Source organism: Natator depressus, chromosome 9 (genome assembly GCF_965152275.1).
Source record: "Natator depressus isolate rNatDep1 chromosome 9, rNatDep2.hap1, whole genome shotgun sequence".
Taxonomy (NCBI): Eukaryota; Metazoa; Chordata; order Testudines; family Cheloniidae; genus Natator; species Natator depressus.
Window position 1 is genome coordinate 57,827,745 of NC_134242.1, and position 22,430 is coordinate 57,850,174.

The 22,430-nt window shown below is 52.5% G+C and overlaps 1 protein-coding gene across 3 annotated transcripts in view; it reads right to left on the bottom strand.

Annotated features, from left to right (window-relative positions):
• DGKK (diacylglycerol kinase kappa) overlaps positions 1-22,430 on the bottom strand; it is a 149,804-nt gene that overhangs the window by 40,669 nt on the left and 86,705 nt on the right. For all 3 annotated transcript variants that reach the window (XM_074964311.1, XM_074964312.1, XM_074964310.1), the window contains exons 4-10: positions 20,136-20,216; positions 17,627-17,731; positions 14,039-14,171; positions 13,298-13,404; positions 11,222-11,347; positions 10,365-10,467; positions 30-192 (exon numbers count right to left, since the gene is read on the bottom strand). In XM_074964311.1, the coding sequence (XP_074820412.1) occupies positions 30-192; positions 10,365-10,467; positions 11,222-11,347; positions 13,298-13,404; positions 14,039-14,171; positions 17,627-17,731; positions 20,136-20,216 (818 nt within the window). The remainder of the gene's footprint in view (positions 1-29; positions 193-10,364; positions 10,468-11,221; positions 11,348-13,297; positions 13,405-14,038; positions 14,172-17,626; positions 17,732-20,135; positions 20,217-22,430) is intronic.

Here is a 22,430-nt window from a genome sequence, read left to right on the forward strand (position 1 = left end):
GCTGGGCGGCAGAGGGCGCTGTCGCTTACCCAAGGTGAGGGCCCCCGTTCATCAGGTCAAAGACTTGCGCCGGGTTGAGGAACTGCTTGAACTTGCGCAGGAACTTCACACCCTGGTTGTCGCCGCTCTTGGAGTTGATGAAGGCCAGCAGCGGGCTGGAGCAGGACGAGGGGCAGGTGGCCTTCCAGAAGCCTGAGGAAAAGCCGAGTGCCCCAGTGAGCAGTGCAATAGCCTGGGGTTGGACCAAGTCCCTGCTCTGCGACCAACTGCCTATGTAACCCTGGGTAAGTCACTTAGCCTCAGGGCCTCCGTCCCACCTGTGCAATGGGGACAACAGTGCTGCCCTGCCCCAGAGGGTGTGAGTATAGAGACTGTGAGGGGTTTAGAGCCTGTGGCAATGGGGGCCAGGGAAATACTATAAAGAGCTGCTTTGCAATAGGCCGAGGGGAAGGGGGTGTAGAGGAGTGCCTTCACTTGGCCTTTCAGGGCAACAGCTTGGGGAGATTTTGGCTGAAGTACCTGGCAGATTCCCAGTCTCAGTCCCGTGTGACACGCAGGAATGTACATAACAAATGCTACTAATAACCCCATCTTTCGGCTCGGGGAGGGTCAAAACCAAAGTCTCTGGCCCCAAACTCGATAGAGTAATGCAGCTCCCATGTGCAACACGGCCCCACCCACTCTTCACAGCTGGAATCATTGTGGGCAGGGTCTGCGTGTGTGCAGTGGATCCCATTCAGAGCCACTGGCTGCTGCCCCAGTGTACTAACAACGACGGATGGGAAGGGAGATTGGCACCATAGCAGCAGTGCCCGGGATGGAGCTGGAGATGAACCATACGGGGAAACTTATGTTAACCCCTTGACATATGTGACATCCGGATACTATGGGGGGAAGTGCCACAGAAACAGGGACACACAGAACACTGCTGTTAAATTCTTTCCTAGTGCATTCTGGGGCTGATCTTGTTGCCGCTGACTCTAATGGAAATAGGATCAGCACCCCTTCTTAATGGACACTTATTCCATGCTTGGATGTACGCCATGTTCTTCCCCAGATACACTGCCCACCTTATTAAGGTCTGGCCCTGGCAATGCATGCGTGCTTGGCCCTTAGGATTCAGGAAGCATCCCTATTCAGGAAGGGCATTGTGATAAATGAAGGGGGGTAGGGGGGTAAGCCCCTTTTATGGACATCCAGCCTGCCAGCCATCCAGTGGCAAGTATTAATTTTTAAAATCCTTGCGGGCCCCCACCTTCTGCACTCAAAGTGCCAGAGTGAGAATTCAGCCCTGACAGGCTTTAAAACACATGCTCATTGTTAAGCACAAGCTTAAAACCCATTGTAGTCAACTTTAAGTAGATACAGTTAACTTTAAGCATGTGTATAAGTGCTGTCCTGAATCGGGGCCATGCTGCAGAAGGCACAAGTAGAGGCAGTCTAACCAAGGGTGGGATCTGGGGATGGAGTGTGGAAATCAGGAAAGGCTGCTGGGTGTGTGGCTGGAAAACAGCCCTTGTTTTCTGCAGGCAGGAGCAAATCCCTGGTGGGGTTTTTGCTGCGAGGCAGTCAGGGCTCAGCAGAGGATGCATAGCGTTAGCTGAGCAAAGCACTGACTGTTAAGTAAACACCAGATGAACAATCTGGGAGCCCACAAAGGATTTACAATCAGTGCAACGCTTTTAAAGAAATTAAATTGGAAATGAAATCTGCTAATGGGTCAGGGCTGGCACCGCTACAGAGAGGGATCGATAGCTGGCCCGGAGCCTGCAGCCGCCTCCACTGCACTTGGCCATGGAATTGCTTTCTTTTGCTGCTCTTCTCATGAGAGGCCCAGTTCTGCACTCTGCGCTTGCGCAGGGCGTGCTGGAGTGCCGCACAGTGCCCAGTGTGATGCACGCTGCTGGGAAGGGCTGTCAGCTTCGCTCTCTGCTCTGCCCAGTGCTGTTTCCAGAAAGGCAGGGGGCTTCCTTTGCCAGCTCTGGAGCACATCTTTGTGACTATGCAGACTCACATCCAGTAAGTGTGCATGTCTTCTGGGAGAGATAGATATGGGTGTGACACCAATGACCTGACAACACTAGCTAGCGGGAGGGATTCAGCTGTGAAGGTTTTCCCTTCACTCTACCAATGCACATCAATCCCAACCCACAGTCCCACAGCCTACTCCAGCCCTGGGCTCCCCATACAACTCTGCTGCTGCTGCTGCAACCTACGCCCTCGTACTATTCCAGTCCTGGGCCCGCATAGCTCCGGGTTCTACATCACCAGGAGATAAGAATACCTCAATAACTAGCTATGGTGACTTTCCAAGAAGCATTGTTTCCACCAGTTATGATGACTGGATCTAAGGCACCATGAGATGGCATGGTCCAAACCATGCGGTCACTTGGTAATTTGGGCACAACCAAACAATATTCATTTCAATACATCCAAATGTAAAGTCACCCATCTAGGAACAAAGAATGCGCCATACTTACAGGATGGGGGTTCTATTCTGGGAAACGGCTACTTTGAAAAAGACTTGGAGGACATACTGGATAACCAGCTGGACATGAGTGCCAAGTGTCATGCTGTAGCCAAAACGGCTGTATGATCTTTTACTCCTGAGGGCATTCTGTGCCAAAAAATTAAAAATTCTGCACACCATATTTTAGAATTCTGCAAAATTCTGCAAATTTTATTTGTCAAATAAATGTGGAGGCTCCAGCATGGCATTGGAGAGCACAGGCCACTGGCTGTACAGAGGTGGGAGATCACTGTGAAGCTCCCCCCCACCCCGGAACACGGATTCAGCGGTGAGGCTGCACCCAACCCTGACACAGCACAAGGACCGGGCCTGCCCCAGAAACACCCCAGGGTCCTGCCCCTCCATGTGTGCACAGGTGTGGGCAGGCAGGCTCAGCAAGGAAGGATCCATGGGTGGAGGAGCTTAGTGTGGGAGGATCCAGGTGTGGGTTGAGAGGGTTCTGTGGGGTGGGGATCTGGGTTCGAGGCGGGATCTGGGTGCGAGGGGGGATCTGGGTGCACAGGTAATGGGACTCTGAAGGAGGATCCAGGTGAAGGTGGTTGGGACTCAGCAGTGGGGAGGTCTGTATGTGGGGAGGATAGAAATCGGCAGAGGGGTGGGGTGGGATGGGATGGGGATCCAGGTGCAGCTGGTTGGGGCTTGGTAGGGTGGGGATCCAAGTGCTGGTTACTCATTGGGATGGTCCAGGTGAAGGGAGAGTGGGGTTTGTCAGGGGGTGTTCCGGGTGAGGGGTGAGGCTCGGTGTGGGGGTCTGGATGCACAGAGGTTGGATGGATGGGAGACCAGCTGCATGTACAGTGACCCCTCCCCCTGCAGCTGAGGAGCAATGGGTGCAGGAAGCGAGGCAGGAGGGGGCGGGAGTTTGCAGAGCTTCTTACAGCCAGGCTGAGAAATCTGGGTGGGTGTCTGACACGGCTCCGGATGCCGTGCAGGGGAAGAGAAAGTCCCATCCTCCCCAGCCGAGCCGGGACTAGTAGCTGAGCCCAGCACAGGGTAGGAGCCACCAGCCGGGTCTTCCCCAGTCCTGCCCTCTGCCCCACAGTGATTTACCTCTCTGCCAGCTGCCCTGGGCACCCGAAACATACTGCTGGGAAAGATCATATGAGGGTCATAAAGTCATTTTTCTGCAGGGAAGCAAAGAAATCTGTGGGCGACATACATTCTGCACATGCGCAGTGGCACAGAATTCCCCCAGGAGTAATCTTTCGATGTATAACAGGGGGATTGTGAGTAGGAGAAGAGAAGTGATTTTACCTCTGTATTAGGCACCACTGCTGGAATATTGTGTCCTGTTCTGGTGTCCGCAATCCAAGAAGGATGGTGATAAATTGGACTGAGTTCAGAGAAGAGCCACGAGAATGGCTAAAGGATTGGAAAATATGCTCAATATATTTAACAAAGAGAAGGCTAAGAGCTGACTTACTCATGGTTTATAAGTATTTACATGGAGAACAAAAAATAGATAATAGATTCTTCAGTCTAGCAGACGAAAGTATAACAAGATCCAATGGCTGGAAGTTCAAGCTAGACAAATTCAGAATGGAACTAGGCATACATTTTTAACAGTCAGGGAGATTAACCATTGGAACAAATTGCCAAGGGTCATGGTGGATTCTCCATCACTGGCCATTTCTAAATCAAGATTGGAAGTTTTTCTAAAAGATGTGCTTTTGTTCAAACAGGAACAGAAAGTTCTCTGGCCTGTGCTATCCAGGAGATCTGACTTGATGGTCATAGTGCTCCCTTCTGGCCTTGGAATATATGAAAGAATGCTAGGGTTGCCAGATGCCCAGTTTTCAACCAGAAAGTCTGGTCAAAAAGGGGACCTGACAGTGTCCAGTCAGGTGAACTGACTGTACACAGAAAGTCCGGTTACTGCGGGCGGGGGAGGAGCTGGGTCATCACCCGAGCCAGCCCCTACTAAGCTGGGGCCACCTCCTACCTGCGTCGGGCAGCTGCAGCTCCCAGCCCCAGCTCCATAAAAGAGTCCCTCCTGACCCAGGCAGCGGGGAGGTGGGGGAAAGAGGGGAAAAGCAGCAAGCAACAGGGAGGGAAGGGGGGAAGAAGAGCGAATGCAGGGCAGGGCCTTGAGGGGAAGAGGAGGGGCAGGGGTGGTGCCTCAGGGAGAAGAGGTGGGGCAAGAGAGGTTCCAGAACTCCTGTTAAGAGTGTTCGGCTTTGAAATATTACCAAGTTGGCAACCCTAAATAATGCATGAAAATGAGTGACAGCTCAGAACAGACAAGCACACGTCCCTCACCAATAACTGGTGGAGGCCCTCAGAGAGCCAGAGATGCAGGCAAGTATTCCCATGAGATTTCACCCAAGTACCTTTGTATAATAGCTGCATTCAAGAAAGCGTCTGCAGCTTGCCCAGAATGCGCTCCTGAGAAATCAAGTCTCTGTAGCTCTCCTGTCACATTTCTGAGCTTGTCAACTCTACCCACCTTGTCCCTCCTGCCTTCCCCAGGCACTGCTAAGCATCTGCTACATCCAGAGAACAAATTAATCGGATGTGAGAATCAAACCACCAGGAGATGCTGAGTCAGTGTGTAGGTTGCAAGCGGAAGAGCCAGCTTATCTGAACCATCCAGAAAATTGTAGGGTGTGGGGAAGCAGGAAGAGAAATCTCGCTGTGATATTTGAAATCTAATTGGATCCACCATAGTTCTGGTAAGGGGTTGGAGAGACAGTCCTGACCTCACAGAGACCTCCATAAACTGGGAGCTAGGTGGCACAGTGCCAAGCACAGCTGGGGATGAGGAAGAAGAAAGAAGGTTTAGTCTTTGTGGAATGCCAGTTTGGTGCCCTGTTTGGTGAGAGGGCTCGGTTCAGAGGGGCAGTCCCAGGCAGACACCCAGAGGGCACAGGACAAATGAAACCACCTACAAGGCCCTGAAAGGAGACACAGGCACCTGCAGTTGGGGCGAGTAAGGGCTGAGGCGGAGGGAGAAACCTGCAGTCCCCAGAGGGGAAGGAAAGGCGTGTGGAGGTGATAGAGGGGAAGAATGAATCCATGGGCCATCCCCAGTTTCGGCAAGAAGAGCCATGAAGGAAGAATCCAGGAGAGCCCCTGGGGAAGGCAGGGAGCAATGAGTGTGACGAGGTGGCAATGTGTGTTTGATGCTCTAGGAAAGAGGAGAAAGGAGACCCCGGGCCTTGTAATCCAAACACCACAGCTGTGACTTGGCCCATGAGACCCAGGCAGTGAAACTGAGTGAGCCGGTATCACTGTCCAAGCTGTGCGTGAGTTAAACCCAACCCCGACAGAGGTGCTGAAAAAGACTTCAGCTCCAGCAGTCTCAGGCAGGCAAGAGACAGGTATTTGCACAATGCTTTTCCCCTCCCCCCACGGGGGATGTTAAGGAGAGCCCTGCCACCATTTCTCAAGGACAGGAGACAGCATGGGGGAGAAGGTGAGAGAGAGACTGGAGAGAGGTAGATTATTAGTAGCACAGCCATGTTTTTTTAAATGTCTGATTGTTACTCTGACAGTGTCCCAGTGAGTAATGAGAGGGGCAGATGAGCCACCGGATGACAGTAGCAGCAAAATCATTAAAAACCAAGCAAGCAAATATCTGGAGGAGGAGAACATATTTAGCTCAGCTCGAACCAGATGGAAGCCTCCTGAGAGTATTAGAGAATTTGGCTACAAACTCTGCAAGCCGTTATCACTCCCATCCCGTTGCTCCTGGAAAACTGGCAAGAAAGCAGAGCTAGGAAACCAGAAAGCCTTGGTTCCAGGGATGGATAAGCAGACATGTTTGCCGGGACAGAGTTGGGGAAATCGATGCTGTACAGAAAAGGCAGAAGAGTTTTCTAAATCAGAGCCCAGCCCCTCATATCAAACTAATCTAATGTCATTCTCGGACAAGATAATTGCTGTGCAGACATAGATAAGGCAAATACAGCGTAGATTCTATGCCCAGGATTTGGGAAAGGCATTTAATCCCATGCCCCTCGATGAAGCAAGGCGGGTTAGGACGACACTGAGATGCTACAGAACAGATGGCAGTGGGGCCAGGGGCCAGTTCTGACTGGAAGCTGTGTCCACGGGATGCCCTCAGGGTTCGTTAGCAGCTCCAATCCTGTCCAAAGATTTCCTAGCAACCTGGACGAAGGGGTGGAAACTACATTGATCAGACCGTCAGATGAGAGAGAACTAGAGTTGGGGATTGGTCCTGCTTTGAGCAGGGGGTTGGACTAGATGACCTCCTGAGGTCCCCTCCAACCCTGATATTCTATGATTCTAGAGGGAACGTGGTGAATATTTCAGAAGTCACTGTCTGCACAGACTCAACCTGCCTGGGTGAGTGATAGGAATAAAAATGAGCACAAGTCCAGGATGCTACACAGAGAAGAAAAGCCACAAACACAGGGGTGGAGGGAGTAATCAGGGCCAGCCTGAGAGAAAGAAAAAGACCTCGGGTAGTGGCTGATAAACAATCACTAGGCAGTGTCCAATGCAGGGATATCATTCCAAAGACAAGTGCATTCTTAGGATCTTAAAAGGGGAAATGAGATGAAACACAGGAGTGATGCAGAGCCCAGTTCTCCTCCCACACCAGTGTAAATCAGGAGTAACTCCATGACAGCAACATTTACACAGCACTGGCTGGATCCCGGGTTGGAGTCAGCGCTGTTAGGTGCTTCTCAGCTAGCCCCAGTAGTGTGTGCAGAGCCGGAACATTCACTCGGAGAGGGTTCTGTCTGCAGCGAGGGACCTGAGTCTGAAACAATGCACGGCTGTCCGCCTGAGTCTGCAGACAGACTGAATCACCAGAGAAGCCGCAGCAGCCATAAATCAGCATCGCCCTATTGACTTCAGTGCACAGCAGGAGATGTGGCTCAGCGTTGTGCCAAGAGCAGAGCAGCGGGTTTACTGATCCAGAAGCCCAGTGACGGGAATTCCATTGAAACTCTTACATCGCTGATCAATCTAGCACAAACACCCAGTTACTCTGGGATAGTGGCGCCATGTGAGCAGCGCCCTGTCACGACCCACCCCTCGGCTGACCCCAATAGACAATGGCTGAAGCAAAGCCTATAGCTGGGGGGCGGGGGAGGATTGTGCATGGGGGTTGTCCTCTACAGGCGGCTACCAGGGAATTGGAGCAGGCCTGGAGAAAAGCAGCTGGGACGGTAAAAGGATCAAGGGTTGGAGGGAACAGAGGACAAAGTCAATGCTCACAGCCAAGTGAAGGCTCTGGAGGGCAGATTCTTGGAAGTGAGTGCATGAAGGGATGCTACATAGGGGAGCGGGAGTGGCTTGTCTCAGCTACAAGGAGACTGGGCAACTTGGATTTAAACAGCCACTGAACCTTCTGGGCTGATTTGGGGATGGCAGCAAGGCCCAGACAGGGATAATGTCTCCTCAGTCCAAGACCTAGGGAGTGTCATCAAAATGATGCCAGTGACTTAGGTGCCTGAGTCCCAGAAGTGCTGGAGGCCCCTAAATCCCATTGGTGTTCGATGAGGCTGAGCCTCGACAGCTCCCTTCTGAAAACAGCCCTTGGCTCCTTTTGAAAACTTTGCCCCAGATGGTCAGCTCTCGGACCGAGGGGCTGTCAGCATGCCCTAGCGCAGGGTTTTCCACCTCTCCCAGCCTGGCACCCCAGTTACAGCAGAAACCCCTTGGTAGGGCAACCTTCCCACCCAGCCACCTAGAAACTGCTGCTCTAACCTCCCTCCCACCTCATCCCAGGATCCTCTCCATGCTCACTAACGTTGCTGCAAGAGCCTTCTCCTCTGCAGCCACTGCCTGGAACGCTCTCCCCAATTCTCCTCTCCATCTCAATTCAAACCCAGTGCTAGCCTCTCTTCCCCACTACCACCATGGCCCCTTTCCTTTCCCACTGCTGCTCTGGGCCTGCATTGTGTGCCGGGCGCAACACTCAGTCAAAGTTATTTCTGTTCATGCGACAGACTAATCTTGGATTCCAACTTAGACAACACATGGATCTGTGAAATTTGTAACACTGGGTTGCTCTCAAATTGGGTTTGTCAGCCATACACAGATTCATCAAGCAACTGACTAGACCTCTTACAGGTACATCTGGATCCAGCAGATCGACAGTTGCCCATCTTTACCCGTCTATGGTGCCTTCCATCCGAGGATCTCAAAGCACTAGTAATACTGTGCCCCTGTTATTACACTCACAAAGCGTTCTCTCGCCCTGACAGGGGCTTTCAAATCATGAGTCTTAGTCACAACACCACTGCGCCCGCCATGCTCTGCCATGCTGTATGCACAATGAGGGAACTCCCTCCCAAAGCTGCAGCACAAAGATTAGAGGGTGCTTCTCCCAGAGCAGCCAGAAGAGGAGAGGATCTGGTGCCTAGATCCTGCAGAGGACAGATCCCACGCAGTAGCCATGAACCCAGGAAGGCAGCCTGGAGTTTCCCACCTTGCCTTGCCTTGCCTATGTGACCACAAGGGGAGACCCTCCCAGTAGCTACTTGGAGCAGCTGGTCCCCTGGTAGGGCAGAGGAGGAAATCAGGACTCCATCTGCCAGATAAAAAGGGACATAGATGTCACGCTGCCCAAGGACCAGAGCAGGGCTGTAACCAGGGCAGGGTGAGCAGGGCAGCCGCCCAGGGTGCAGAGCCGTGGGAGCAGAAAAATGGGGCAGTGTGGGGGGCATGCAGGATCACGTGCTCCCCTGATTTCTCCCTTCCATTTAGTACAGAGATTTTCAAACTGTGGGGCACTGCCATGAGATGCTCCCCGAGGCACTCGCTCACTGCTGGAGCTGGGCTCCATGGGCAGGGACCAGCTCCATGGGGTAACGTCACTGGCGCCAGGCTCCTTCAGGGGAGAGCCAAGAGCATGTCAGGGGTGCAGCCTGGAGCTGTGCCACCCGCTCTGTCTGGGGAGCACCTGGCCGTGTAGAGGTGGCCTGGCTTGGGGAGTAAGGCAGGAGGGCTGCCGGGCAGCCAGCCAGCGCCCTGGTTCCCATAGTGTGGAGAGCCAGGGGCCCAAGGGGCTCCCACCAACTTCCAATCCACCGGCTCCTGGCAGGAGGTGCCCCCAGTTTGAAAAACTCTGTGCTAAATGAAAGGCAGAAATCTGGATGGGACATGATCCCACAGGCCCTGCCCCAGCATCGCCTCTAGGGGGGCCAATATGCTTGCTCACCCTGGGCGCTAAAATACCTAGTTACAGCTCTGGACTGGACTCTGGCAGGCTGTGCTATAGATAACACAGCAGGGGATGCAGGTAAGGGATGGGGCTGGGGAGGATGGAGAGGCGGTTCCCAGTATGAACCACGCAGCGAGCTGCCTGCATTGATCTTTTCCACTTCTTAGCCATTCAAAGGCATTTTCCCTGCTCAGGAAGTGATCGTGGCTCCACCTGCAGGGAAGCAGGAGCTGCAAGTGCCTGGCTAAGTGGATTGAGAGGTCAGCCACAATACAACTCCCCATGGGGCCTCCAGGGCTCCTACATGGCAGCCAATACATCCTGGAGAGTGCCAGCTCCTTCCCTGTGTCTCCTGAAGCAGCAGGGCAGCGTGGGGTGGATTTCTGCCAGCAATGTCAGAGCTTCAACAAGCTGCAACGGGCCCAGTCTGTAGTCCTCTGGATCAGCTGTATTGGACCCCCCAGAAAGACGAACAAGCTCAGTGGGCCTGATCTATGGGTCTCTCCACCAATGCCCCCATGGCTGGGCTAGCGCAGGAGAGCTGGAATCCCCGAGAGCCACAAGGTCTCAGAGACTCAATTCCAGCCATTCAGGACACTCTAATCCAGCTCAAAGGAAGTGCGTTCCTTTGTCCCCCTGCCGGCTCTGCCCCAGACTGACTAGCAGCCAGCAGTCCTTGGCTCCAGTACTCACCGTCCGAGTCGATGCTGTTCAGGGCAGTTGGTGGGATTATGGAGACCTTGTACTGCCCCAGGGGGCACTTCTTCCCAAAGAGCTCTTTGCAGGCGCTGTGAACCTAGGGCGGACAAAGCAGCAGGAGACAGCATGAGCTTACTGGCCGAAAGGGCAGGAGCTTAGTCTAGAGTTGAGAGAAGGAGGCTGGGAGCCAGAAGACATAGGTCTCTTCCCAGCTCTGCTCCTGCCCTGTTGTGTGATCTTGGGCAAATGACAACCCTTCTCTGTTCCCCCACTGGTAGCAGTGGGGACAATAATGTTCATCTACTGCACAGAAAGGTGTGAGGCTCCATCAGTTAGTGTCTGTGGAAAGCATGTGAAAATGGGCTGGAGTCAGCCCCTAGAGCCCAACACCCCCATTCCTGGGGGTTTGGAATCTGGATCCAGGTGCAGCTCGTGTGGCTGGAGATCTTTCCATGTCCATTACTGTTCTGGGTGGAAGCAGTGGCTTTCCAACTCCATTGCCTGTTTCCCTGAGCAACGTGGGCAGGTTTTTTTGCAGTGGATAACGCCCTTCGGCAGCCACGGGGATGGCTTTGTTACACACCTTTAACCGTGCTGGGTGTGGGTGCTACAGAGGTGCTGACATGTAGCTGTGTTTGAGAAGGGCTTCAAACACACTGTGACCACAGAGCCCCACCGCAGGCAGAGCTACGTGTCTGCATCCACAGTCGTGGTTATGGCATGGAAGGTGTACAATATCCATATCTGATCCAGAGAAATAACAGAGGAGGCCAAGGCGCTCAGAAACCACGGCGATGGGCATGGTCTGAGAGAACAGAATAAAGAAGGGGGTTGGAGGGAGAGGGTCTTACAATGGCCTTGCACCAGAGGCACCTCCAGTCCTGCAGCCGCCGTACACTGCCACAGGTCCTGTCGCACACGGCACACCGAGCGCTCACGGGCAGATTTCCCTCCAGCCACTGATGGGGCATGGCTACCTGAAGAGAGGAGGGCAGAGGAACAGGTCAATTACCTGGCTTACAGCCTGGTTACAGACACATTCTGTTCTCAGCTCTACCACTGGCCTGCTGCAGGATCTTGGTCAAGTCATGCCAAAGCTCCATGCCTCAGTTTCCCCACTGGGGATGATCATACTGGCCTCCATTGGAAAGTGATCTGCAGATTGAAGTGCTGCATAAAAGCTGGGTGCTAGTGCATGCAAATGCCCCCTCGGTATCCAGCAGGGCCCGTGAAACCAGTTGTGTTGGGCATGGCAGGAGGCGGGCTATTCGTCCACTTCAGCTTGGCTTTCATTGTCCACCCATCTTCCAGCAGCCTCTGTTTCTGAGGGAAATTCCAGCGACTAAGATGCCAAAGCACCTAACCACACCAGCAAATCAGCTATCTATGTAATGTTTCAGAGTAACAGCCGTGTTAGTCTGTATTCGCAAAAAGAAAAGGAGTACTTGTGGCACCTTAGAGACTAACCAATTTATTTGAGCATAAGCTTTCGTGAGCTACAGCTCACTTCATCGGCCCAGCTGGCTACACTGCCTCGATTCGGGGGGGGGGGGGGGGGGGACACAGATGGGAACAGGGTTTTCAAAGCCCCTCAGACTCCCATCCCTCTGCCCAGCAAGCCTCTGGAAAAGACTTCACACCACCCACTCTGAAGAGCATCAGCACCCCCCTGTGGCCAGTCACAGAGGAATGCCAGCTCCAGCATAGTGGAGAGGGCTGGGACCTCTCTAGATGCCCCCCACCCTGCTCCCTGTTCTACAACGAGTTATAATCATTGTCAGCAGCATCTGAGTTAGCCCCTCCTCTGGGCGTCGCAGTGCACCATCTCCAATCCGTACCCGCCTCACCCCTGGCAGCCGCACAGGCTGTGGAGTCAGTGGTGTTTGAGTCACTGAGCAGTTTGGATCTGGCAGCGTTTTCCATCCACTCTGCTCACGGTTAAACAGCAGGGAGAGCTGGGCAGAGGATGACAACACCCTGCAGCCATGTCATGCACTTGGGCCATCCCCCAGGCCCTGGCCACTGGCTTGTTGAGAGATGTCCAGCCTGGCTCACGATGCACAGGCTCCTCTCCAAGAGCCTTCAGCACAGCATGCTGATGCTTTTAAACTGCTGCTCACCTGTACTGGCTGTCACCTTGGGGCATCAAGGCCAGGACTCCGGAGAGTTGCCCATTCAATGTAATGACTCGGAGATAGAGTCTTCCCACTGAATAGCTCCCTGGCACTGACTAAGGGAAAGCAGTATCCAGGGGCTCTCCAAGGACCTCCACTGCCACAGCAGAAAGTCACTGATGCCTCTTCTACCCTAGGCCAGCATGGGAGCATGGCCTCATCCCAAACAGCCTCCCCATTTGCCTCCAGGGCCTGACTCAGCCAAGGTCTCAACATGGGCCTGGAAGAAGGGGCGCCCTCACAGCAGGGGCAGCTCAGGGGGTTCACGCCCCTAGCACAGAGATGAGAGAGAGGATCCCTGGGCCACATCCTTGCTTAGGCAAAGCAGGCAGTGGGGATGTTGCTTGGAGACAGGCTATGGGATTTGGCAATAGAATTGGCGATGGAGGAGCACCAGAGCATCTCATCCACCCACTGGTGGGGCCCATGCAGGACTGTCCCGGGGTGGTTCTAAGTGCAGTTGTTCTAACTCCTCCGAAGGAATTCGCTCCCGATCCTGGATCAGATTGGGCTCTCATGTATGTGGTGGCAAGTCTGGACAAAGTGCACTAACTCCATTGTGCTACTCCTGATTCACATCCATATAACAGAGCAGGCCCACTTAGCCTACAGCTTCCTTTACACAGGTAGGTCCAGAGCTAAAGCCATTGGCACCCTTGCTTAGGAAGGGTTGGCTGGTTTGGTGGCTGGCCCCAGGGTGTGTCAGGGCAGTGCCCCTCTTGGCAAGGGAGGGGGAGGGAAGGAAGTGCTTACCCCCTCTTCATCCTCGATGATGTCACTTCCTATGGAGGCCAGCGTGGTCCACTTACAGTTGTTGGTGGCTCTCACAGCACAGCGCTTGTGGGCTTTGAACTTGCAAACTAGTAGCAAGAGAGATGGAAAAGCCTGCAGGAATGGGAAGGTGGCAGGGACGGCTTCCCCACACCACACAGTCCTCCCTGCTCCAGAATCCCCCAGATGGACACCAACGCTTGGTCCATGGGCCTGACCCTGCTTCCACGGAGAACAAACACCCCTTGGCTGCAGCAGTGCTGAATGAAGCCCACAGCAACCAACACATGTGCACAGGTGTCTGCCCCCTAGCATGGGCACCAGCATCCATCCCATCACAGTCCTTTGGACCAGAGCTCCTTGCACCATGTCGCATTGGCTGCATTCTGCAGGGGTCATGCACCTGGTACTAGCGCATCAGAGACAGGACACTGGGCTAGAGGGACCTCGGTCTGATCCTTACATTTTCCTCACCCATGTCCCTTCTAACCCCAATCTTTCTCCCCAAGTCCCTACCTTCTGCCTTCCATTTCCCCTCCTCTCTCTCCTATTTAGCATACTGACTTGGCTTAAGCAATTCCTGTGCCCACCAGATGAGCAGCCAGAAGATGCATCTTGTGGCCAGCTCAGCTAGGCTTTGGCAAGCATTCCCTACTAATCCCACCCAGGGTCAGCCCCACTATCTGTTCATGGCTGCAAAGCCGGGGGCCGATGAGCCGGTACCTTCACAGGAGAGGCCATGGGAGGTGACCCCTGACAGGGCCTCGCGGCACACGTTGCAGAAAGTGGGTCGGGCATGGGAGCAGGCGTACCAGTTATGCATCCCAGAGAAATGTTCCATGTTGAACTGCGTGGCCTGGAATGACAAAGAGAATTGAGGTGTGTTTAGTGTGAGTTGGAAAGACAGCGGGAGCAGGCAACAAATCCCAGAGAGCAACTGGGGACTTTCTCAAATGTAACAAGGCTCCAGGACTCCCGGCTCTCAATGGCCCATGCATCTCCTTGTGCCCTGTGCCCGCCCTGCCAGCCTCCAAAATGGTAGAGAGGAACCAACATGGGAGCAAAGAAGATGGCATAAGGCGAGATTTGCCCAGCTGGGGAATATCCCACCTGGCTGGCTCCAGGGACATGGAGTCTTCCACTTCTAGGTTACTGCATCAAATGCCAGCCAGTCTGCTGGAAGGCCTGACCACGTTTACCATCAGACGACTGCTTGGAGGCCTACATGAAATGAGTCAGGGGTCCTTGGCTCAATTCGAGTGGGTAGGTGCCCCAGCTCTGGAGACCACTCCCCACAATGTACACTCTCCTTGCCAATATCAGCAGACACATCATGCACCAGCCATGAAGATGGAGGTGCTTCACTGTCGCTCCATTCACTAGCACAGTCATGCAGCTGTTATGAAAGCCTCAATCGCTTGTGCATTCAGATGGGACCGTGTCCTAGTCAGCATGAACTCGCCAAACACCAGCGCCCAGCAGAATTCCTGATTATTCTTTTGAACTGACACTTAAGGCATGTTTCAGCCAACATCTCTTCTTCATGATGAGGCAGCAATGAGAGTAGCTGGAAGATCACACCACAGCTCCCCTTTTAAAACAATTCTCCACTAGCCTCTACAGGCCAGGCTCTGCCTGTTCCAGATGGATACAACTGAGCTCTGGGCTCAGCGCAGGTACCTCAGGGATGAGTTTAGTCCTTGGTCTTTAGCCCTCTTATACCCCCCTTTGTAACTAAGATTCCTCTTCCCTCCCCGTACATCTTTTCTCCACCCCCTGGTCCCTTTCCCCTCTGCCCCAAGGCGCTTGGTTTCCTCCCATTTGAAATGGGACTGAAGGGTTCTGTTCTGTACATTTGTACTGACACTTTCTCCAGCACCTGATTAGCAAAGGGGAGAGAGACCCCCACTCTCCTTAACCCACCGCAGCTCCCATGGGTCCTAGGTGCTGCCTGAGGTGGGACCCACCCTGTGGTGTGCCCGAGATTGCTCACTACATTGTTACTGATTGGCTGTGCTCTCACTGTCCAGAGAGGAGATCGCTGTGACCCAACCAAATCCACAGCAGCTTCTCTGGAACAGCAGTGTTTGCACAGAGCTCTGTGTGGTCAGGGAGGGCCTGGTATGTTCAGTGGCTAAAGCATGGGACTTGGGACTCCTGGCCTCTAGTCTCAGCTCTGGGAGGCAGCATGGTCAGCTCTGCTGGCTGGTATGTTCCATACGGGAGCCAAATCTCCATCCATTCCTATGCCTGCCCCCCACCCACCCCACCCCAGTCTTCACCCACCTCTGCAGTGGGAGGAGCAAGTACCGGATGCCTGCAACTGGGGAGTGAATGTGGGGCATTACTGTCCCTCGCCCCAGGGCATCGCCATAAAGCCTAAGCACTGTCTAGCCCATGTGCACAGGCTGAACGGCACTCAGTGAATGAGGCAGGGCTAGCAGTGAGTGTCGTGGGACCTCGGCAGGCAGGCTGGACAGCAGGCAGCACATAAGGCAGGGGGGTCAGGGAATAAGCAGGGACTAGTGCATACCTCCCTCATTCTGCGCTACTTGGGCGGGCACAAGGTGGGGTCTGCCAATGGCTTGGTGAGGCTGAAGAGCACTATTCCCAGCGGCCTCACTCTCCGGGCACTTTCCATCTGGCTCAACATGTGAGGCCAGGAGTCTTGTGGAAACCCAGTTGTAAGCACGTTGCTAAAGACTGCAGCGCAATGCATACACACAAGGGGGAAGCAGTCAAGTTACACAAGCAAACTTAACATTGGCATTTCCTGACCCCTGGCAGCCTTGGCATTCTCTCCAAGTAGTTCCTCGTCTGGCATCACTGGCTGCTCAGCTGGCTCTGTCCTAAATGCTGCACTCATTGGCCCAGATCCTCAAAGGTCAATGCGAGTTAGGCACCTGAATACCTTTGAGGAGTTAGGCCATTATCTCCAGTGGGTACTGAAGCTATAATAAGAATATAACTTTTTAAGAGAGAATTCAATGGCATTTGGGAGCCTAATTGCTTCTGGCTCCTCTGAAGTTCCCAGTCTTCTCGTCCCAATTTGAAAACCCCAAGTCACAGGGATAATGAATGAGTAGCTGGCAGAAGTCGGGGGAGCAACTGGCGAGGGTTCATGCTATGGCTGTGCTAATGGCAACAAGGCAGGGTGGAAGGACATGCACGTGTGTGATTGTTTAAGCCCCGAGCGAACGAAATACAATACTGTGAGGCTGGTGGGTGAGAGTTACATTCAAGGACCCTGAAAACCGAAACCTGCCACATGAGCAGTTCTGCTGGGACGTTTATGCCTGAAAAACTGGTTCCTTAGAGGTGCCACCACTATGCATTTATGGCTTTGTTCAAGTCAGATCTCATGTTCTCTAGCCCTGTTAGCCCAGCGCTCACTCTACACGCAGTTCTGCTAGGATAACAAATCCTGTGCTACCGTTCCCCTTCGACCCAGCATCTGCTCCCTCACTGACCAGTCCCACCGAGCCATTTCATAGCCTCTGTCCCAGCAAATGTCAGGAGCTTCCTGTAATGAAATGAATGAGCTCTACTGAACACGCTAAACAGTTACACCGGATCGGACGTCAGCTTAGTGGGTTTATCCTCGTAAATTAGTAAAACACCAGCAAGTCTCCAAAGAAAAGGGGGACAAATTGGTTTGGCCAGTCATTAATTAATACCTAAGGAGCCAGTTCCTCAACTGGTGTAAACAGACAGCTCCACTGATTTTAACAAAGCTGCACCAATTGACACCAGGTGAGGGTCTGGTCCACTGTGACGTCAAAGAGAGAAAATCTGCTCCTGCACTGCCTGTTCAGGGAAAGCGACCATTCCAAAGACACACAATACAACTGACAGCATTTCACCATCAGAGAGGATTTAAGCTCTTTGGGACAGAGACTGTCTTTTTGTCCTCTGTTTGTATCGCGCCTCGTGCTTTGGGGTCCTGATCCATGACTGGGGCTCCTGGGTGCTACTGTATTACACCTAGTAATAATAGTACAAGGCAGAGTTCACGTCCAACTGTTCTCTCTCTCTCTCTCTCTCTCTCTCTCTCTCACACACACACACACACACACACACACACAGAGTGTTCACAAGGTCACAGCTAGCTACCCCATTGATGCACAGCATGACTAGCACTGTAAACCCTGTGTCTCATGACACTCTTCCTACGAATAGGGAGAATGCCATCCCTTAGATGAATATTGCTATGATCTCACTGTTTCCCTGTGTCCAGGACAGTTTTACTAACACTCCCTGTCGTGGGCCTACCACCTGGGGACTCCCAACCAGCGTGTGTGCCTCTCTTACCTCATTGATTTCCCACTTCTGCACGGATTTCAAGACACTGATCCAGTCTTCCATCTCCTTCCGGTTCTCGGCACACAGGATGAGCTTTCGGAACGGTGTGATCACCTACAGAAGAAAACTGCCCTGCTAAGCCAGCTGCAAAGAGAACGGAGGCTGCTGGGCAGCCCACAGCTAGTGCAGAGGAGGAAATCCAGACTGCTCATAGATTGCGCTGTTGGAATGGTTACAACATGCAGAGGCGAGCGCGCTGCCCCCACTCACACCATGCAGGGCTACCGAAGGCGCTCGGGAGATCAGAGTTTCTCTACTCATTCCAGGAGGCAAGAACCACGGTGCCCACACTCTATTCCAGGGGGGCACTCAAGCCAAGCTCCACGTTCTCCCCTGCCCCCAATTCCTAGGGAATCAGAAGGTAGCAGCCCCCCACAAGAGGCTGGTCCAGCCCTCCTCAGCTAACACAGTCCCAGTCCCAGCCTGGAGTTTTGTGCCCAACTGGAGACAATTACATGTATGTTACTGGCCAGCTACAGGGGGTTCTGGGGCCCAATCCTATTCCCACTGAAGTCAGCAACAAAGCTCTCATTGACTTCAGTGGGTACAGGACTGGGTCCTTGGTGTGCACACTAGAGCAGAAGCAATGGGTAAATTCCCCTCCCATGCAACTCTGTTGACTCCTGCGGAGTTACAGCAAGGGTGAGCATGGCCAGTGGTCCGAAGCGGGCCTGCAACAGCCTCTGCTGGAGCTGTGTGTCCTGGGGACTGGTCCAGGAGCTGCTAAAGGGAAAAGGGTGGGAGGGCAGGCCTTGAAGCCCAGCAAAGGCCTCTGTGGAGACCAGAGTGAGTGCACTTGTCATGGGAAGCTCAGGGCTACTCCAGCAGCAGTCCCTGTATATGAAATTCACCCTTGTGCAGAGGGACAGCCCACAGCTTTAGCACCACACACATCGTACCAAAGTCCATAGGGCTGGATTTCCCCCAAAACACAGCACTAATGGAGCACTAGCTGTCTGGAGGCTCACAACTACTTTGGTTCCTGCCTCTCCTAGCAGGAGGCACTGTTGGACATCCGCTATAGAAAAGTACAGTAACTCCTCACTTAACATTGTAGTTATGTTCCTGAAAAATGCAACTGTAAGCGAAACGATGTTAAGTGAATCCAATTTCCCCACAAGAATTAATGTAAATAGGGGGGTTAGGTTCCAGGGAAATTTTTTTTCACCAGAAAAAAGGCTATTTTTTATTATATATATATATATATATATATATATACACATATATACACACACACACACACACACAGAGTATAAGTTTTAAACAAACAATTTAATACTGTACACAGCAATGATGATTGTGAAGCTTGGTTGAGGTGGTGAAGTCAGAGGGTGGAAGAGGGTGGGATAGTTCCCTGGGAATGCCTTACTGCTAAATGATGAACTAGAACAGCTGAGCCCTCAAGGGTTGACACTTTGTTGTTAATGTAGCCTCACACTCTACAAGGTAGCACAAATGGAGGGAGGGGAGACAGCATGGCAGACAGAGACAGAGACACACACCCTGTGTGTGTGAGAGAGAGAGATGCGCATTTCCCCTTTAAGTACGTTGACTCCACTCTAAGTACATTGCCTTTTTAAGTAGATCAGCAAGTTGAGACAGCAGCTGCTGCCAGCAAGCTCCCTCCATCCTGAGCCCTGTTGTGTCCCTCCCACCCCCCCGCTCTATGGAAATGGGGTAAGCGAGGGGCAGGAGCAGGGGGTAGGGGGACACTCTGACATTAGCCCCCTGCTTCCTCCCCAGCCCCACCACACACACAGCCAGCAGGAGGCTTCCAGGAGCAGCTCCAAGGCAGAGGGCAGGAGCAGCACACAGCAGTTGGGGAAAGGACAGCTGAACTGCCAGCAATTGATAGCCTGCTGGGGGGCTGCCGCACAGGGAACTTAGGGGAGCGGGGAGCTGATGTGGGGCTGCCGGTCCACACTGGTTCCAAGCCCCCACCAGCTCGCTCCAACGGACTGCTCTTCCTGCAAGCAGTGGACAAAGCAGGCGGCTGCCAAACAATGTTATAAGGGAGCATTGCACAACTTTAAACGAGCATGTTCCCTAATTGATCAGCAACATAACAAAACAACATTAACCGGGATGACTTTAAGTGAGGAGTTCCTGTAATTAATTTATTGTATCAGGAATTAAATGACCACATGCTGCAGGATAACTTTGCCCATCCTCCACTACCGGGAGATGATCCCTCCTATGGGACCTCCATGCTCGGGAGTACCCAGAGCATACCCCTTAAGTACAGTCTGACACTTGGTTTTGTGGGGGCTAGGGGGAAAGGCCTGTTGTGAAGGGCAGCAGCCCTACTCGGCTCCCTCCCCCATCCTTGACACACAAGGATAACAACAGGCAGATTGTGATGCAAAGCCCACTGAAGCCAAGGCGAGTATTTCCATTGACTTCAATGGGTGCTGGACCAGGACTGCTGCAGTGCAGTGTGTGAGGTCCTGTCCCTTACCGTGAAGCTGTTGTTAATGTTCTTGGTGCTGGTCTCTGCCACGCTGGCGTCGGAGAGGTCCACTTCATCGAAAATCAATGACTGGGGAGGCATGAGGGAAAGGGTGATATAGCAGAGACACCAGCAATGAGACAGTCTCAGCCTTCAGCCCAGTAACTGAACCCATGGAGCCTAGCTCTGCCCAGGCAGTGGAGGGAGATCCTGAGACCCATAGGCTAGGGAGACTTGCTTCACCTTAGCACCTTGGGCACTGATGGAGGGAGAAGGGCTCGCCTGATGATCCATGGGACCCCCAAAGCAGCCAGAAGAGCAGGCTCAGGCTGCAAGGCTGTCCCTGCCTTTGCTCCCACTGCCAGAGGGGGAGATCTGGCTTGGTGGCAATCTGTCCTGTTGCCAAAAAGGGGGTAGGGTTGGATCATGAGGGACTAGTGTGCACGGGCTGCAGGATGCTCTAAGGGGCCACTTGTTCTGCTTCTGCTCAAGCTGCAGGAGGGCCAGACCCAGGCCTGGTGAAAGTGGGATCACCCTGGCCTACACCTGGTCTGCATTTGGGCTGTGGAGTCTATGTAAGGGAAAGTTCTACCCGGGCAGGCCAGTACGGTGGACCACATTTCTAAGAGTGGCCGGCCAGTGGCAGTGCCTTGATACCTAGCCACCCTGATGGGGGCACCTGGGTATCTACAGAACTGGGCACCCAAAACAACTGGCCGTTTTGGACCATATAGCCTGCTGGGGCTCAGCCAGCATGACTCCACAAAGCGAGCCGCTCTGTGTCAGAGCACAGCTCAGGGAATATTAATTAACTATTAGGTTATGGTGACCTGGTATACACAATTTCCTTGACCTTCCATGTAGCTTTGGGTGAGGACCCACATGAGACTCTGTGAAGGAACATAAGTAGCCCATGGGAAAGGCTTACAATGGATTCAAACCTGGTCAAAGCAATTGGAACCAGGGAGTCTAGTGAATGGATGTTCCTCAAGATGGCAGAGGGTCCTGGAGTGACCTACAGGGGATGGGACAGGGACAGATTCCCTAAGCATTTATTCGCCATCTGGAGAGGCAGGTTGGCATGAGGGGATGTCATCCATCAACGACACTAAACTGGTCTGATCAGTAAGATCCAGATGATGATAAAGCTCCCCCTTCCTTGGGGCTGTTGGTCTCTAGATCACAGAGTAAGGGGCAGCAGAATAAGGATGACAGACTTCACAAAAGCAGACTAAAACTCGGAGAAGTGATAGGTGAGGTCCCATGGGAAGAAAATGTAAGGGGAAAGGGAGTTCAGGAGAGCTGGCAGTTTCTCAGAGAGACATTATTAAAAGCGCAACAGCAAACTATCCTGGTGCAAAAGAAAGATAGGAAGAATAGTAAGAGTCCAATATGGTCAGAGGCCATCAGGAGCTCTTTAGTGACACGAACATAAAAAAGGAATCCTACAAAAAGTGTAAGCATGGACAAATTGCTAAAGATGAGTACAAGAGAATAGGGCAAGCTTGTAGGGACAAAATCAGAAAGGCTAAGGCACAAAATGAGTTACACCTAGCAAGGGACATAAAAGGCAATAAGAAGAGGTTCTTTAAATATATCAGGAGCAAGAGAAAGACAGAGAAAAGTGCAGGTCCTCTATTTAGCAATGAAGGGGACCTAATAACTCAAGAAAGCTGAAGTGTTTAATGCCTATTTTGCTTCAGTCATCACTAAAAAAGGTTGATTGTGACCAGAGACTTAACACAATTAATATTAGCAAGGGAGAAGAAACGCAAGCCAAAATATGTTACAGAAAATTTAGCTAAGTTAGATGTATTCAAATAAGCAGGGCCTGATTAAATTCATCCTAGGGTGCTTAAGGAATTAGCTGAGGCAATTTCAGAACCATTAGCAATTATCTTTGAAAACTCCTGGAGGACAGGTGAGGTCTCAAAGGACTGGAGAAGAGCAAATATAGAACCTGTCTTTAAAAAGAGGAACAAAGAGGACCCAGGGAATTATAGACCAGTCAGCCTAACTTTGATAGCAGGAAAGATACTGGAACAAATGATTAAACAATCAGTTTGTAAGCACCAGGAGGATAATAGGGTTATAAGGAATAGCCACCATGGATTTGTCAAGAACAAATCATGCCAAACCAACCTAATTTTCTTTCTTGTTTTCAGTAAGGCTTTTGACACAGTCCCACAATATTCTCATTAGCAAACGAGGGAAATGTGATTTAGCTGAAATTACAAAAAGGTGGGAGCAAGACTGGTTGAGAGACCATACTTAAATGGCAGTTATCAGCGGTTCGCTGTCACA